The 15,257-nt window shown below is 44.2% G+C and overlaps 1 protein-coding gene across 1 annotated transcript in view; it reads left to right on the top strand.

Annotated features, from left to right (window-relative positions):
* The window catches only part of LOC115475154 (anion exchange protein 3-like), an 82,248-nt gene that overhangs the window by 28,424 nt on the left and 38,567 nt on the right, over positions 1-15,257 (top strand). Inside the window, exons 5-10 of the mRNA XM_030210895.1 lie at positions 1,532-1,676; positions 3,639-3,735; positions 9,398-9,582; positions 10,802-11,022; positions 11,138-11,154; positions 12,657-12,869. Of these exons, the coding sequence (XP_030066755.1) occupies positions 1,532-1,676; positions 3,639-3,735; positions 9,398-9,582; positions 10,802-11,022; positions 11,138-11,154; positions 12,657-12,869 (878 nt within the window). The remainder of the gene's footprint in view (positions 1-1,531; positions 1,677-3,638; positions 3,736-9,397; positions 9,583-10,801; positions 11,023-11,137; positions 11,155-12,656; positions 12,870-15,257) is intronic.

Below are 15,257 nucleotides of genomic sequence, written 5' to 3' on the forward strand. Positions count from 1 at the left end.
ATAATCGAAATGGGCGTGAATTTGGGTCATTTTTTCTTGACCCTTTTTTTTCACGAACAAGTCCCAAAAAAGTGTCCTAAATGACCACATGACCACCGGAGGGAATCGGGGATGATCACCCCGTCTCTCCCAGTGGTCACTAACCCCCTACCATCATAAAAAAAAACATCTTTAACAACTTTTTTTGCCAGCCTGTATGCCAGCCTCAAATGCCATACCCAGCTCCATGACAGCAGTATGCAGGTCCCTGGAGCAGTTGTTAGTGGGTGCAGTGGACTTCACCCAGGTGGACCCAGGCCCATCCCCCCCTACCTGTTACACTTGTGGTGGTAAATGGGAGCCCTCCAAACCCCCCCCAAAACCCACTGTACCCACATGTAGGTGCCCCCTTCAGCCATAAGGGCTATGGTAATGGTGTAGAGTTGTGGGCAGTGGGTTTTGGGGGGGATTTGAGGGGCTCAGCACCCAAGGGATGGGAGCTTTGGACTTGGGTGGTATTTAATTTTTTTTTAATTGTTACAAGTGCCCCCTAGGGTGCCCGGTTGGTGTCCTGGCATGTGAGGGGGACCAGTGCACTAGGAATCCTGGCCCCTCCCACGACCCAATGCCTTGGATTTGTTTGTTTTTGGGCTGGGCGCCTTCAGTTTCCATTATCGCTGAAAAATGAAACCGCCCAGCTCAAATCCACACAAATCTGATGCATTTGGCTGGCACAAACCGTATTATCGAAAAAAAAGATGGACGCCCATTTTTTTTTTACTTGAATTTGGGCTTCTAGAGAAAACTGCGGAAGCTGCTGTATTTGGGGATAGGGGGATAATGCTTTGTATTTGGAACACTGATATGATGTAATATTTTCTGTTTCTTTAAATGAATAAGAATTGTTTAAACATAAATAAAAGCAGAGCGATATAGACATATTTAGAACAGCCCTTCTATTGTTTTTTGCAATTTGCAAAGCTTTTACCATAAATCTTAATAAACCCAATAATAATCCATTACAGTGATCAAAATGTGGAATAACTAAACTCTGTAGAACTGTTGTGAAATTAGAAAATGATAAATCAAGTAAACAACTGATTATCTTTAATGTATTTAAAAAAAACATCATTTCATAGACAATGACGAATCAAATACCTGATTTCATGTACAAGTGAAATATCCACTCCATCAACAGAGAACTGCAGAGGAATATCCGATCCGAGAACATCAGAACCAGAGTTTTGGCCAGACTTAGAATTAAGCGATTTTTCTCTGATCCAGAAATGAATAGATGGCAGACTTAGCTTAAGAAACTCAGTTATATCTGTACCTGATTTATCTAGTTTAAAAAAACCTGAAACTTACCAGCATAAATTCTGAATTGCAGACCCAGACAAGGCAGTAATTTGTAAATCAATATTAAACAGCAATGCTGAAAGGGCAGATCCCTGTGGAACTGAAAAGGAGCCACTACAAACCACTTACCAGTGAAACTTTGTAATGCTGCTCGGAGTCTAATGAAAGCTTTTACTACTATTGATATTTTCAGTCATCCCAGTGACGAGAGAGACAATTTCTTTCCCCGGAATCACTCCAGCTCTAGTGTGAGCACACTGCTGGGGGAGCAGCTTGTGAACCGTGCAGCACTGGTGAAAGAAGTGCACCTTGAGCTCAATGATGCAGGAACTAAAGAGGTAAGTGAGCACTGGACAGGGGGATATACAATGACCATTAATCTTTGGAATGAAAGAGGTCTTCAAATAAAGTTTGGTTCATGAAAGTTTTGTCTCTAGAGTAAGACTAATGCAAATCTATTCTGGTCCAAGATTAATTTGTTGCTAGATAGATCTTTGCAAGATTCACAGTTGATGTTAGAAAATTGGAATCATGTTGTAAGAAAATTTTTGATAACTTTTGTTGTATTGGTTAAGAAATTATGCTCTCATAAAAAGCATTCACCATGGTTTTTGGAGAAATTTCTGACCTTGTTCGTGCCTAGCAGGGGCTTGGAAGAAAAATAGGCAGGAAGAGAATAAATTATTCTGGAAGAAAACTATTTCTGCTTATAAAAATTATCAAAACAATAAAAGAGAAATTATTGCTCCATAGGTAGGTCCAAGTGGCATCCAATGATACATGATCATCTCTGAAAAAACACATGACTGAAAGTCTCCAGAAATAAAAAAAGAGGTTTTAATGAATTCTATTAGAGCAAACAATTTTTAATACAACAGTCTAAACCCCATCCTTTTATGTGAAAAAAATACAGAAGTACAATCATGTGACTGCTTTGGACCCATGATGTGATACTCAGCATTCTTAAAATTTTGGATCTACGACTTTAGCCATGTTTTGCCAGAGACGGTCATATATGCTCCCTCCATGTGCCATGGCCAAATTTTGTAGAGGGAAGGTAGAGAGGATCTATAACCAAATTGTCTGTAAAGCACTATAAAGTCTGAATAACCCTTTGTCTAGAGAAGTGCAGTGTTTTCTGGGAGATAGATTTGTAGGAAAATTTTCTCCCAGTAGAAAATTCAGATGTCTCTTTAATTATGAACACATTGTACTTTAGGTGTCTGCCCAACATATTTATTGAAAATGCCATCTCAAGAGTTTTTTTACAACATAAGTTGTAAATTTCCGGAAAGAACTGAAAACACACCTGTTCAGGAAGGCATATCCCACCGACCCAACTTAAAAGCCTGAGTAACTGCAACACAACAAAACCAAAGATCGGAACGGACATGTCCCAACTTCCCTCTTCCTCCCTAAATTCCCCATTATACCTACCTTACATGAACCTTATTCTACCACAATAATACCTTGTATTTGTTCATGCCGTTACTGGCGAATGCCGCTAAGGTACTATGTAAGCCACATTGAGCCTGCAAATAGGTGGGAAAATGTGGGATACAAATTAACAAATCAAACATATAAACGGCAAGTGACCGACTCACCTGCAAATGCGCTATGAGTGTAGAAGTCCAAGCCCCACCTCCACCAGCAGTGCAGCCCAATAGGGAGGAGGACTTGGTCATGGGCGTGGAAATCGGAAGAGGAGGGAGCAGGGAGGGAAGGAGGGGGCGGAACTGAGGGAAACACGCTGGGGGGAGGGCAGGGGAGAGAGCAGGTCTGGTGGGCGGGGCATAGGAAAACAAAAAACTAGCCCGTTGTTACGGGCTTAACGGCTAGTCAAATATAAAATAAGCGTTGCCATACTGGGACAGACCGAAGGTCCATCAAGCTCAGCATCCTGTTTCCAACAGCGGCCAATCCAGGTCACAAGTACCTGGCAAGATCCCAAAACAGTGCAATACGTTTTATGCTGCTTATTCTAGAAACAAGCAGTGGATTTTCCCCAAGTCCATTTTAATAACAATCTATGGAGTTTTCCTTTAGGAAGCCATCCAAATCTTTTTTAAACCCTGCTAAGCTAACTGCTTTTACTACATTCTCTGGCAACACGAATTCCAGAATTTAATTTACATGTTGAGTGAAGAAATATTTTCTCTGATTTGTTTAAAATTGACTACTTTGTAGCTTTATTGCGTGCCCTCTAGTCATATCCTCTTCTCTAAGAGCGCATATGCTAATCTGTAGCAATGAAAGTGAAGAGCAAGACAAGCTTTGTAACTGTGTTCTGGTTGGTACAGAAGCTGCTGTTGCACAGTGCAGAGGGACAACGCAGTAAATATGCGAAGCTGATGGAGAAGATCCCAGAAGATGCAGAGGCCACTGTTGTTCTTGTAGGTAGGTGATGGCAGTAAGGCGAGTGCACACACAGGAAATCAGGTAGTGATGGGAGCAGTGGTGTGCTGGAGCCAGCTCATACTGGCTCACAAGAGCTGGTGGTTAATTTTATATGAATTTTATGAGCCGGTTGTTCAGCCCTCCAGCGCAGCTCATGGAGCAAGAAGCGGTCACAGCAGGTCACTTCCTTCTCCTATGCCAGCTTAGACCTAACTCTTTATGTGAATTGCGACCCCACAGTACACACACACAGTCGGGTCTTAAGTTGGCACACAGACATACCAAGTTGCATGCATTGGGCTCCCAACTCCAGCTCACACACCAAAGCCCCATCCTCTCACGCATTGAGAGGAGGCGACTTTGGCGTCTGGCATGAGCAAGCACCTGGTATCCAGCATCTCTCCCTTTCCTGGTTCCAGCATCTGTCCTTCTCCCCCCTCCCCTGTTCCGTTAACTTTTTTCCCTTGCCGCCAGACCCGGTAGCAGCCCTGCTTCCATTGAATCAGCCTGCCTTGGGGCTTTATGTCTCCCCTGTGATGCATCCTTCTCTCAATGACGGAGCTTCCTGCTTCCACGAGGGTGGGTTGCGTTACAGGAAGGGCCCGGAGGCAGGCTGATACAAGCCACGAAAAGTTGAAGCCACGGAGGTTGGTTTCTGCTTCCCCTCCCTGCGTGCAGCTGGCCCCCCAGCTGTACCATACACTCAAATCAAAGCAAACATGAGCTGCTGCATCCATGTTGTTCTTTATTGTTGGTAACATTTTTATTTAATTTCACTTATATTTTCAAACATGCCAGCTTGTGCAGTATACAGATGTACACAGAGGAAGTATAATAACGGAATAACTTTTCATAGATAGAGTAGTAATTTGTTATAAATCATAATCAATGTGTCATTTGGAGGGGCTGGTTCTAGGGACACCATAGCACGGGTTATATTTCTGCAGAGATTTTTTTCACCCGGTAAAGGGCCACTAAAACAGACATCATGTTATGAGAATCAGATGCTCAACATTTAGAGTTTCAATTTTTTTTATTTACTTATTTATGAAATTTGTATCCCACATTAAACATTAATTAGATTGAAACCTACTACTACTACTACTGTTTAGCATTTCTATAGTGCTACAAGGCATACGCAGCGCTGCACAAACATAGAAGAAAGACAGTCCCTGCTCAAAGAGCTTACAATCTGGGAGCATTTAAATTTTTTCCTGTGCCTAGATCAAAAGAGAAACATGGTTTCTGGTAGGGTTACCATATGTCCAGATTTACCCGGACATGTCCTCTTTTTGAGGACATGTCCGGGTGTCCGGACGGATTTGGCCAGCCTGCCCGTTTGGGCTGGCTGGCGGGCGCGAGACTCCTCTTCCCTACTCTACTCTACTATCCCTGGTGGTCTAGAGGTACCTCTTCGTCTTCGGGGCAGGAAAGAGCCCCCTCTTTCCTGCCCGGAGCGCTGCTGCTAGCTGCTCTGCATACTGTGAGTCCGGCTCTCGGCGTTTCAAAATGGCCGCCGAGAGTGGAAGCAGCCTCGTGAGACTTCAACTCAGCGGCCATTTTGAAATGCCGAGAGCCGGACTCACAGGATGCAGGGCAGCTGGCAGCAGTGCTCCGGGCAGGAAAGAGGGGGCTCTTTCCTGCCCCGAAGAGGTACCTCTAGACCACCAGGGATAGTAGAGTAAGGGGTGGGGAGGTGACAGGGGGGAGTGGAGATGACGGGGGAGGGAAGGTGATGGGGGGAGGAGGGGGTGACCAGGGGAGGGGAATATGCATCAGGGGCGGGGCAGGGGGGCATGAAAGGGCTGGGGTAGGGGACGTGAAAGGGGCGGGACAAGTGTCCTCTTTTTATGAGGACAAAAAATGGTAACCCTAGTTTCTGGGAACTTGCTCTTTTTGTTTTCTGGAATATAGTGGTATATTTAAAAAATGCAATTGATAATGTTTATTACTACCATTTAAAAGAGAGATATTGAATAATGAGGACAGAGCTACCTTCATGTGGAATTCCAGAATCAGTCTAAATGTATCAATATTTTCCAGTTATGTGGTATTTATTTATTTTTTCTTCAAGTCTGTTTGGTTGTAAAAGGCATGTTTTTTTGAAGGGGTGGGGGAGGGGGTTAATCTTGTCTCCCGGCTCCCGGCTGTACAGACAGGAAAAAAGCAGAAAAGAAAACACTGGGACAACATGTAAAAGAAGTAAACTGCTCAAACAACAAAAGTAGAAAAAAGTATTTTATTCTGCATTTAGTAATTGGAATATGTCAACTTTTGAAAATGCCTATCTCTGGTATTTTGCATTTCAGTTTCTATCTCTCTATTGTTGTGTGCAGTCTCACTTCCTGAGGTTCCAGTTCAGTTTCATGCCTTCATAGCTCTATTACTTATGTGTGGTCCCTTGTTTCATATTTGTTGAGGGTCTATCTGGGTTTTATTTTTTTTGTGTCCAACTAAGGCAGCGATTCCCAAACATTTTACTATGGCAGAACTCCTAAACTATTTTTTCATACACCGAGGAACCCTCAATTTATGTAAGCATGTATAAGTTCATACAAACAGAATCTACAATCTAATTTCTTAAGGAAGAGAGTTTGAGGTTCCATAGGGTTCTGCGGAACCAGTGCGTTTTTTTCTAGCGAAAAAGGTGCCGGTACTCAAATGCTAGGCCGCCCTTCAGGGGTAGGGTGATCACTGAGTGACCCACCCCACAATAGCCAGACCCCCTGCAACCGGTCACAGAATGTATGACAAGGCAGAATTGGTGTGTAGAGCCTGAGCTCTTTCATTAAAACTTGGGGACCATGGGTCAATTTTAGCAGGTAATGGAAAAGGTGCCGGTACTCAGTACCCCCAAGTACCCCCTCAAAAAAAGCCCTGTGCAGAACCCAGTTTGGGAATCACTGGAATAAGGTGTGGTTCTCTGCTAGCATGTAGTGCCTGTGTAGAGATCTTGTGGCAGTCATGTTTGTTTGTTTGTTTTAGTAGGTAGTGTATTGGTGTTTTAGGGCATGTATAATATTTTCAGTGCTGCCTTTTCATGCATAAGTTGGTTGCTTTTTGAGTCTTTGGAGCTGGTGCTGTTAGGTATATGGCAAGGTTCTGATTGCTTTTTTTCCACAAGTTTTTGTATAGTGTTTTGTAGTGGAGGGATTATGTGTTGGCCTTTCAGAGGTGACACCAAAACTTTAATCTAATTTTAGTTCATCATAAGATCAGACGGGGTTTTAGAAAATGTTGCAGATTGAGGTAGTTGTCTTTATTACAGACACGTATGTGATGATGATCAAGTTGAAATCATGAGAAGTCTGCCAGAGGAGGGATCTTTAAATACAGTTGAATCGTTTCCACAGGTTTGTATTTGGTTTAGTGTTAAGTGTTTGAAATATGAAGAGCGTGAAGGCATTACTTTTCAATAAGTGTAGCCAGCAGCCCTTTCTTGAACTTCAGTCATTTCAGATTTATAGATTGAATGCACTGCGATAGAAACCTCACTCATTCACCTTCAATTTCACTTATTGGGGTGGTACATATCTCTCTTCTGGATGAGCCACCCTTGGCATCTCTGACAACAAAGGTAGAAAAAAAGAATTTTATTTTCTATTTATTGATTGGAATATGTCTGTTTTTAGATTGTGCATCTTCCAGAACTAGTTTTGGACATGGCTGGGGCTCATGAGAAAAATCTCACTCCTTTGGCCTTCAGTCTCCGGCATTGGGATGGGCCACCCTGGGTGTCTTTGGAGGAGGAAGTGATTAGTGACTTTTTGTGCAGCGGGTCACTTCCTCCTTGCCATAGCCAGTGGGGGAGGGAAAGAGTGTATCCCTTTCTCATACCCGCTTGTAGTCTGGCGGCTAAGCCTTGCCCCCCCCCCCCCCCCATGTTTACTTGTTGTAAAGGCACCTTTCTCCCCTCCAGAAGTCGCTGCTAGCAGTAGCGTTTCACACATTGCTGCGGTGCTGCTCCCGAAACCTTCCCACCTCTATGTTCAACCCCTGCGGCAACAGGAAGTTATGTCATAGGAACTGACTGTGGTAGTGGGAAGAAAGGCTTAAGGACCGGGGCTGGCAGCAGTGTGTGAAATGCTACTGCTAGTGGCGACCTCTAGAGAGGAAAAAGATACCTTTACAGGTAAACATGATGGGGGGGGGGGGGGAGCAGATAAGGAAGAAAGTGCTGACTTGCAGGAGTGGAGGGGGGGATGGCAGGAGTGGGACACGGCTGCATCAGGATCTTCAGAAGAAGGGTTAAGGTCAACCGCATGGAAATACAAGATACATAGACATCAAAAAGGGTAACTTTGCCATAGGGCAGAGGGTTTGGGGGCACAGTTAAAGGGTGAGTTTGCAATGGGGAGGGGGCTTGGGGGCATACAAAAGGAGTGAGTGTGCCATTGGGTAGGGGATTCCCAAGGGGTCCTTTCTGCTAAGCACGTTAAGGGAAGGGCAGCGATGCTCTAGGTGTACCAGGGTTTTTATTTGGGGGGGGGGGAGACAAAGAGCTTGTTAAACATTTTACCAGCACACCACTGGATGGAAGTAAGGAGAGTGCACACTCGGGTAGGTAATGGGAGAAAAAGTGTACACACAGGAACTTAGGTAATGGGAAGAGAGAGTGCATCCACAGAGGAACTCGGGTAGGTGAATAGAGTAGAGAGAGCACATGGGGGGATGGTTTAAATCTTCAGTTGTGGGACTATATGAAAAAGGTAGGGTAATGTGTGGTGAATAATGGATTGTCCTAAATGTATCTAAGAAGGAGGTTGTGATCTTGAGAAGGGAAGCGATTGGTGTTTAATCTGATTTTGTTTCTTTAGGCGATGTCTCTTTAAAGGTCAAGGATGAGATGAAGCTGTTGGGGGTGACCTTAGATTGTAAACTCAATATGAAAAGACAAACATAATTTATGCATCTACATCTTTTGCATAAAGTGAGACCTATGCTCTCTGTATGTGATTTCAGAAATGTTGTCCAGACCTTGGTTATATCGTGATTAGACTACTGCAATGCCTTGTACCTTGGACTACTTGTTTCAGGCATTTCAAGTAGTCAGAATGCGGCAGCAAGGTTAATTGTGGGTGTGTCCAAGTTTGTTCATATGACTGATTCTTAAACAGCTACATTGGCTACCTATAAATCAAAGGATTCAGTTTAAGGTTCTGGCACTTGTGCATCAACTCTTTTTTTTTTTTTCTCCTTTTTATTTCGTCTCTACTGTCCAGGCAGGTCATTAAGATCTGAGACTCTTTATAAGTGATATGGTGAGACCCGAACTTCGGCTTTTTCTGTGGCCGGAGTATCCTCACGGAACGCTTTGGCAGGCCACCTGCACCTGTGTAGCAGCACTTTACAATTTAAGAAATTGTTGGTTTATAAATTTTTAGAATAAATGAATCAATATTCCGTGTGTGACCACCCTTAGATGTTATGTATGTTTTATCTGTTCCCTGCCAAGAATGGCAAGATAGTGCGAGTTGTAGGTATTTTAAATAAATGGGGTTTCCTCCCCGGCCTAAAATGTGTGTTATCTTGAAAAAGAACTTGTAATAAGGATAAAGGAAAAGTGCAAAATGGATCTATTTAGATGGTGTTACGTGGTTTTGTTCTGCCATTCAGCTTTTGACATGCTTACATCTGCTTCTGCTCTCTTTCCTTCTGGCAGGTTGTGTGGCATTCCTGGAGCAGCCAACCATGGCTTTTGTTCGGCTGAATGAGGCCGTTCTCCTTGAATCTGTCTTGGAGATCCCAATTCCAGTCAGGTTTATCTTTGTCTTACTGGGTCCGAGTCAATGCAATATGGATTACCATGAAATTGGACGCTCTATCTCAACACTCATGTCTGACAAAGTAAGGAAGACTTACAATTTGTCCCTCCCTTTACAGAAAAATTAAAAGGGAGACTGAAGCCCCAGAGGGATCGGGAAATCTAAAGGCTAATTAGGAGGATAAAAAGTAGGGTATCCAAAGTCATGTTAAACATCTTGCTAGGAAATTTGATGCTGAGAATGAGTGGGAGGTTCTGTTGAGTTATGTTGAGGATGATGGTGGAACAGTTCAGAGCTTCTGCTGAAGACTGGTGAAAGGCATAGTGAGAGGCCATGCTGAGGGTGGGGCAGGGGGGGCTGAATGGTCAGTAAGGAAGCTGTTTGATACATGAGAGACTCATTGGGGAGAAGTGATGGGACAGCTTGTGTTAGGAATGGTTGGAAGTTTCATTGAAGAAACCATATTGAGTTGGTGGTAGAAAACCCAGAGGACAGTATTCCAAGAAATCTGACTTCCTAAATTTAAGGGGTAGATATTTAGCCAGTGGCAGTGAGCAATTTTTTTGTAGCCTCCAGCAGTATTATTCCTAGATCTTCGATGCTAGGCCATATCCGGGTACCAGCATTGATGAAGCCAGCTATCTCTTATTTGGTTAAGTGCGATGTTCAGAACTAACCATTTAATTGACACCACATAAAGATAGGACTGACTTTTATGCGGTCTGACATGGCCGCTTAGGCAGTTATCCGCATAAGTGACGACTCTGCCCTGGACCACTCACAAAATAGCTGGTTCTCACTTTAGCGGTCTGTGGTGATAATCCGCACACTAACCAGTTAACAGTGGATAGCCCCGCTGGTTAAATTGATTTTAATATCAACCCCTCAGTTTCTAAGTTAGGTTGAAGTTAGGGATCTAAGTTTTTCAAGTGAAAATGTATCTAAATTTAGGATGCTAACACTTAGGAAACTAATATTGAAGACCACTTGTGTGGTTAGCAGTAACCCAACCTTAACCCCAGGACACCTTGCCCTCAGTGGGTATTTAGTAAGATCTCTCCGAAGCCACTCTTGGTGTACTACGTTCCTGGCCTTCTGTCTCTGATGTCTTCATGAGCATATTTCAGTTCTGGCTTGGTCTGGGAAGACTTTCCAGGTATATAACATTTTTAGTCTGGTAGAAGGTCTTTGATATCTCTATGGTCATATTTTATTTCTGGCTTAACGGTCTGTGAAGTCTCTCTGGGTGTATTATGTTTCTAGATTGGTAGTCTCACTGACATCTTATTTATCACTCGCAGCATTTTCATGAAGCTGCTTATATGGCTGATGACCGCCAGGATCTTCTTAATGCCATTAATGAGTTCCTGGACTGCAGTATTGTGATCCCTCCATTGGAACTGGAGGGGAAGGACCTTCTGAAGTCTGTTACATCCTTCCAGAAGGAACTGCTGAGAAAGAGGAAGGCAAGGGAGCAGATGAAGTCACTAACAGGAGGGATCCTTCAGAAGACAAATGGTGTGTGTGTGTTTCATATGTATAACCATTTTACATTACTGTTTTAATATGCCAAGAGGCACATGAGGACTCCCACAAGGCTGTTTATTTTCAGATTCACAAATCTGAAAATACTACAGATGGATATATCCGGGCTGTGAACAATCCATTTCGCAGAGACCGAGGCAGCTGTGTTTTCTGCAACCGGTCCTTTACTGTGGAATCACCTACCAGGGTATATACGCCAGTGTGCCAACATAGCACAGTTTAGGAAATATCTGAAAACACCTTTGTTCCTGCAGGCTTTTTTGGTGAATTGAGATAAGTCTGATAATGTTATGTGGAGGTAGTTTTTTGTGTTTATGGATGGTTTTATATTGTTTTATGATGACTTTATTAGTGTTTTATTGTTATCCACTTAGTTTAAGTGGAATATAAATGTGATAAATGTCTGGATGGAACATGTTCCTCTGGAATTAGAAGATATGATCTTGTTAAATTCTCAAACATCATCAGTTATTAATCTATTAAATGGCATTAGGGCTAATGTGCATTCCTTAATGCTGACATTTGCAAATTTGCACATAAGTGACTTTTAGTATTAATGGGAGTAACGTTATAAGAGGGGGGTAAGTTTGCATGTGTCAAAATTTTTGGAAACCTCTGACCTATGTCCCTCCCTTGGCCACACCCCCTTTTGGGTTCCGCATGAGACACTTTCAGGCTCATTTTCGAAAGAGGACGCCCATCTTTCGACATAAATCGTCCAAATTGGTATAATCGAAAGCCGATTTTGGATGTCCCCAACTGCTTTCCGTCGCAGGGACGACCAAAGTTCAAGGGGGCATATCGGAGGCGTAGCGAAGATGGGACTTGGGCTTGCCTAACATATGGACGTCCTCGACCCATAGTGGAAAGAAAAGGGCGTCCCTGACAAGCACTTGGACGACTTTACCTGGTTCTGTTTTTCTTACAGCCAAGGCATAAAAAGGTGGCTGAAATGACCAGATGACCACCAGAGAGAATGGGGGATGACCTCCCCTTACTCCCCCAGTGGTCACTAATCCCCTCCCACCCTCAAAAAATATCATTAAAAATATTTTTTGCCCGCCTCTATACCAGCCTCAGATGTCATACTCAGCTCCATCACAGCAGTATGCAGGTCCCTGTAGCAGTTTTAGTGAGTGCAGTGCACTTCAGGCAGGCGGACCCAGGCCCATCCCCCTCCCTACCTGTTATGTTTGTGGAGGAAACAGCGAGCCCTCCAAAACCCACCAGAAACCCACTGTACCCACATCTAGGTGCCCCCCTTCACCTGTAAGGGCTAAGGTAGTGGTGTACAGTTGTGGGTAGTGGGTTTTAGGGGGGGTTTGTGGGGCTCAGCACATGTTATGAAGTCCACTGCAGTGCCCCCTAGGGTGCCCGGTTGGTGTCCTGGCATGTCAGGGGGACCAGTGCACTAGAAATGCTGGCTCCTCCCATGACTAAAGGCCTTGCATTTGGTCGTTTCTGAAATGGACATCTAGTGAAGCGTGAGCAGTGCTTGTGGGATTCTGCATGTATTGGGGGCATTGGGATAGGGAAGGGCAGAGGGTGAGTACTTATTCTAACTGCTTGGTGTTCATTCTCCCTCAGAGCTGTGCGATTTTCAAGTTAAAGATGAGGAGGAGTTGGAGGAGGAGGAGGAAGATGAAGATGACCCTTTGAAGCGCACAGGTGTTCTCTTTGGTGGTCTCCTGCAGGATGTTAAACGACGTTATCCCAAATACCTCAGTGATATCACAGATGGTCTGAACTGTCAGTGTCTGGCAGCTGTTCTCTTCATTTATTTCGCTGCTCTCTCTCCGGCTATCACCTTTGGAGGACTTCTCGGTAACATCCCAAGTGCTTCTGTTCCCCAGAGCAGATCTCATCCTTCTCAGGCTGTGTCTCCACACCTGTGTTTGGGAGGAAGCTGTGTCTACTTACTCTGGAGAGGGAGGCTGTGTCTGTATACCCCCAAGGAAAGAGAGGGAGGCTGTGATGGTTCTAGGGCAATTTGGAGTGGACAATTTGGCACGGACATTTCAGAGCGGGCAATTGGTGGTGGACAAATTGGTGTCAGACATTTTGGTGCAAATAGTAAGATAAACAGTGACTAAATGAAACTTTCTAAATGCTGTATTAAGAAAACACACAATAGAAAAGTGTCACTCTTGCAATTTGATAGTTGACAGGCAAATAATATTTTTTTAGAAAGCCAATCTTAGCATTCTCGAAAGGATGGACTAATGCTATAGAATCCATTAAAGCAAATGGATTTTAAAAAAAGATGTGTACAGGATTCACCAAATGTAGAATCACTTAATGAAACTTATGTCCAAATAGATTTGTCACTCTTAATCAAGTTAATGTTGTGGCTGCATCAACACAAATAATCCATAGTTGAACGATTAGTGTAATCCATGACAATCGTTTGAAGTCAACGACCAAGATCCCGATATTTCTTCTTCTGCAAAGAAGGCTGTTCTCCAGCAGTGAGACCTTCGATATGCAGGCGATTCATGTTCTGTTACTTTTGTAGTTTCAGCACTAGCCTTGGTGCTGTTGGATGGACAATTTGTACCGACTGTGTAAATGCATTATGCCATCCCTCAACTGTGTTATTTGTTTGTGGTGTGTCGTCATGAACAGCCTGGTAACAGTCCAAGATGCTGGAAGGGAAAAGAGCATCACTACTTCGTTGTCTTCGCTGTCTTCCAATGAAAATGTCTTCAAAGTAGTTCAGAAGGCCATCGACTTCAGGAAATGATTCAAGCTCCCTAAGTTTTGTAAGCACGAGCTTTCTCAGGAATCGCCACATATTCAAGAGCAACAAGCATCCAGATGTGCATAGCAAAATCTGGATCCATGTTGTAATGTCCAGCATAGCCATATTCCTGCACCTTACGCCAAATGCACTGTCCGAAATGAAAATATCATCCATGAATTTGCGGATTAAAGCTTCAGTAAATGCATTAATTAATACCTGTAATTGACCTTAAACACTTCTACAGCATATTTAAAAAACACGCTTTCACATCTTAGTAGAGTGCTTAATGAGACATCAAAAGCTACTAATTGTCCTGCACTGAATTGACCGTTATTTTTCTTCAACATAGCAGCTCCAAATTGTCCACTCCCAATTGCCTGGTGCTGAATTTACTGGTTTCTGTTTCATATCCAGAAGATGTAGGGAGGCATAGTCTTCACCATAATCCTCCCTTCGAAAAGGTGGGAGGAAGATCGTCTGAGGTGAAAAAACAAAACCACTTTTGGAAGAAACAAAGGAACCACTTGCATGGACATGCCTGGCTAGGAAAACTGCAGAAAGGGGTCCCTACAAGACAAAGCCTGGAGCTTAGAATCCCTTCTAGCTGAAGAAACAGCCACCAGGAAAACAGTTTGCTTTTAATGTCCTAGCACCTCAGTGGTCTGGCACCAGTTTGCCCATCAGGGGCATAGCCAGACCTCAGCGGGAGGGGGGTCCAGAGCCCAAGGTGGGGGGGCACTGTTTAGCCGCCTCCTCCTGCCGACGACCCCCCCACGCCGCTGCCACCACCAAAACCCTCCCCCGTCACCGCCGCCAGGTACCTTGTTTGCTGGCTGGGGTCCTCAACCCCTGCCAACCGAAGAGTCTTCTTCAGCACCGGTTGACTGCTGCCTTCGCTGTGTGATGATCTGTTTCGAACTCCTAACGTCCTGCGCCATGCATGTCCTGTATGTAGCCCCGTGCAAGACCTGCATGCAGGACATAAGGCATCAGAAACAGATCACCACACAGCGAAGGTGCTGCAGTCAACCAACTCTGAAGAAGACGCTTCAGCTGGCAGGGGTTGGGGACCCCGCCAGCAAACAAGGAACCTGGCACGACAGCGGGGGAGATCAAATGTAGAGGGGGCCAGTGTAATCTGTGGGGGCCCATATCCCCACGTAGCTACGCCCATGTTGTCCACAACTAATTCTCCACTCCCAATTGTCCTCCTCCCTATTGCCCTGCCACCGGCTGTGACTGAATACCCCCAAGGAAAAAGAGGGAGGGGTGTGTCCGAATACCCCCAAGGAGTTATTTGCAGTGAGTGCACACACAGAACCTCTAATTAACTGAGAGACAGGGAGGGTGTGTCTGAATATCCTTAAGGGAAGAGAGGGAGACTGAGTGAACACCTCCAGGGGAAGAAAAGGAGACTGACTGAATACCCCAAGAGACGAGAGGGCGGTTGTGAGTGAATACTACTGAGA

This window comes from Microcaecilia unicolor, chromosome 7 (genome assembly GCF_901765095.1).
Source record: "Microcaecilia unicolor chromosome 7, aMicUni1.1, whole genome shotgun sequence".
NCBI lineage: Eukaryota > Metazoa > Chordata > Amphibia > Gymnophiona > Siphonopidae > Microcaecilia > Microcaecilia unicolor.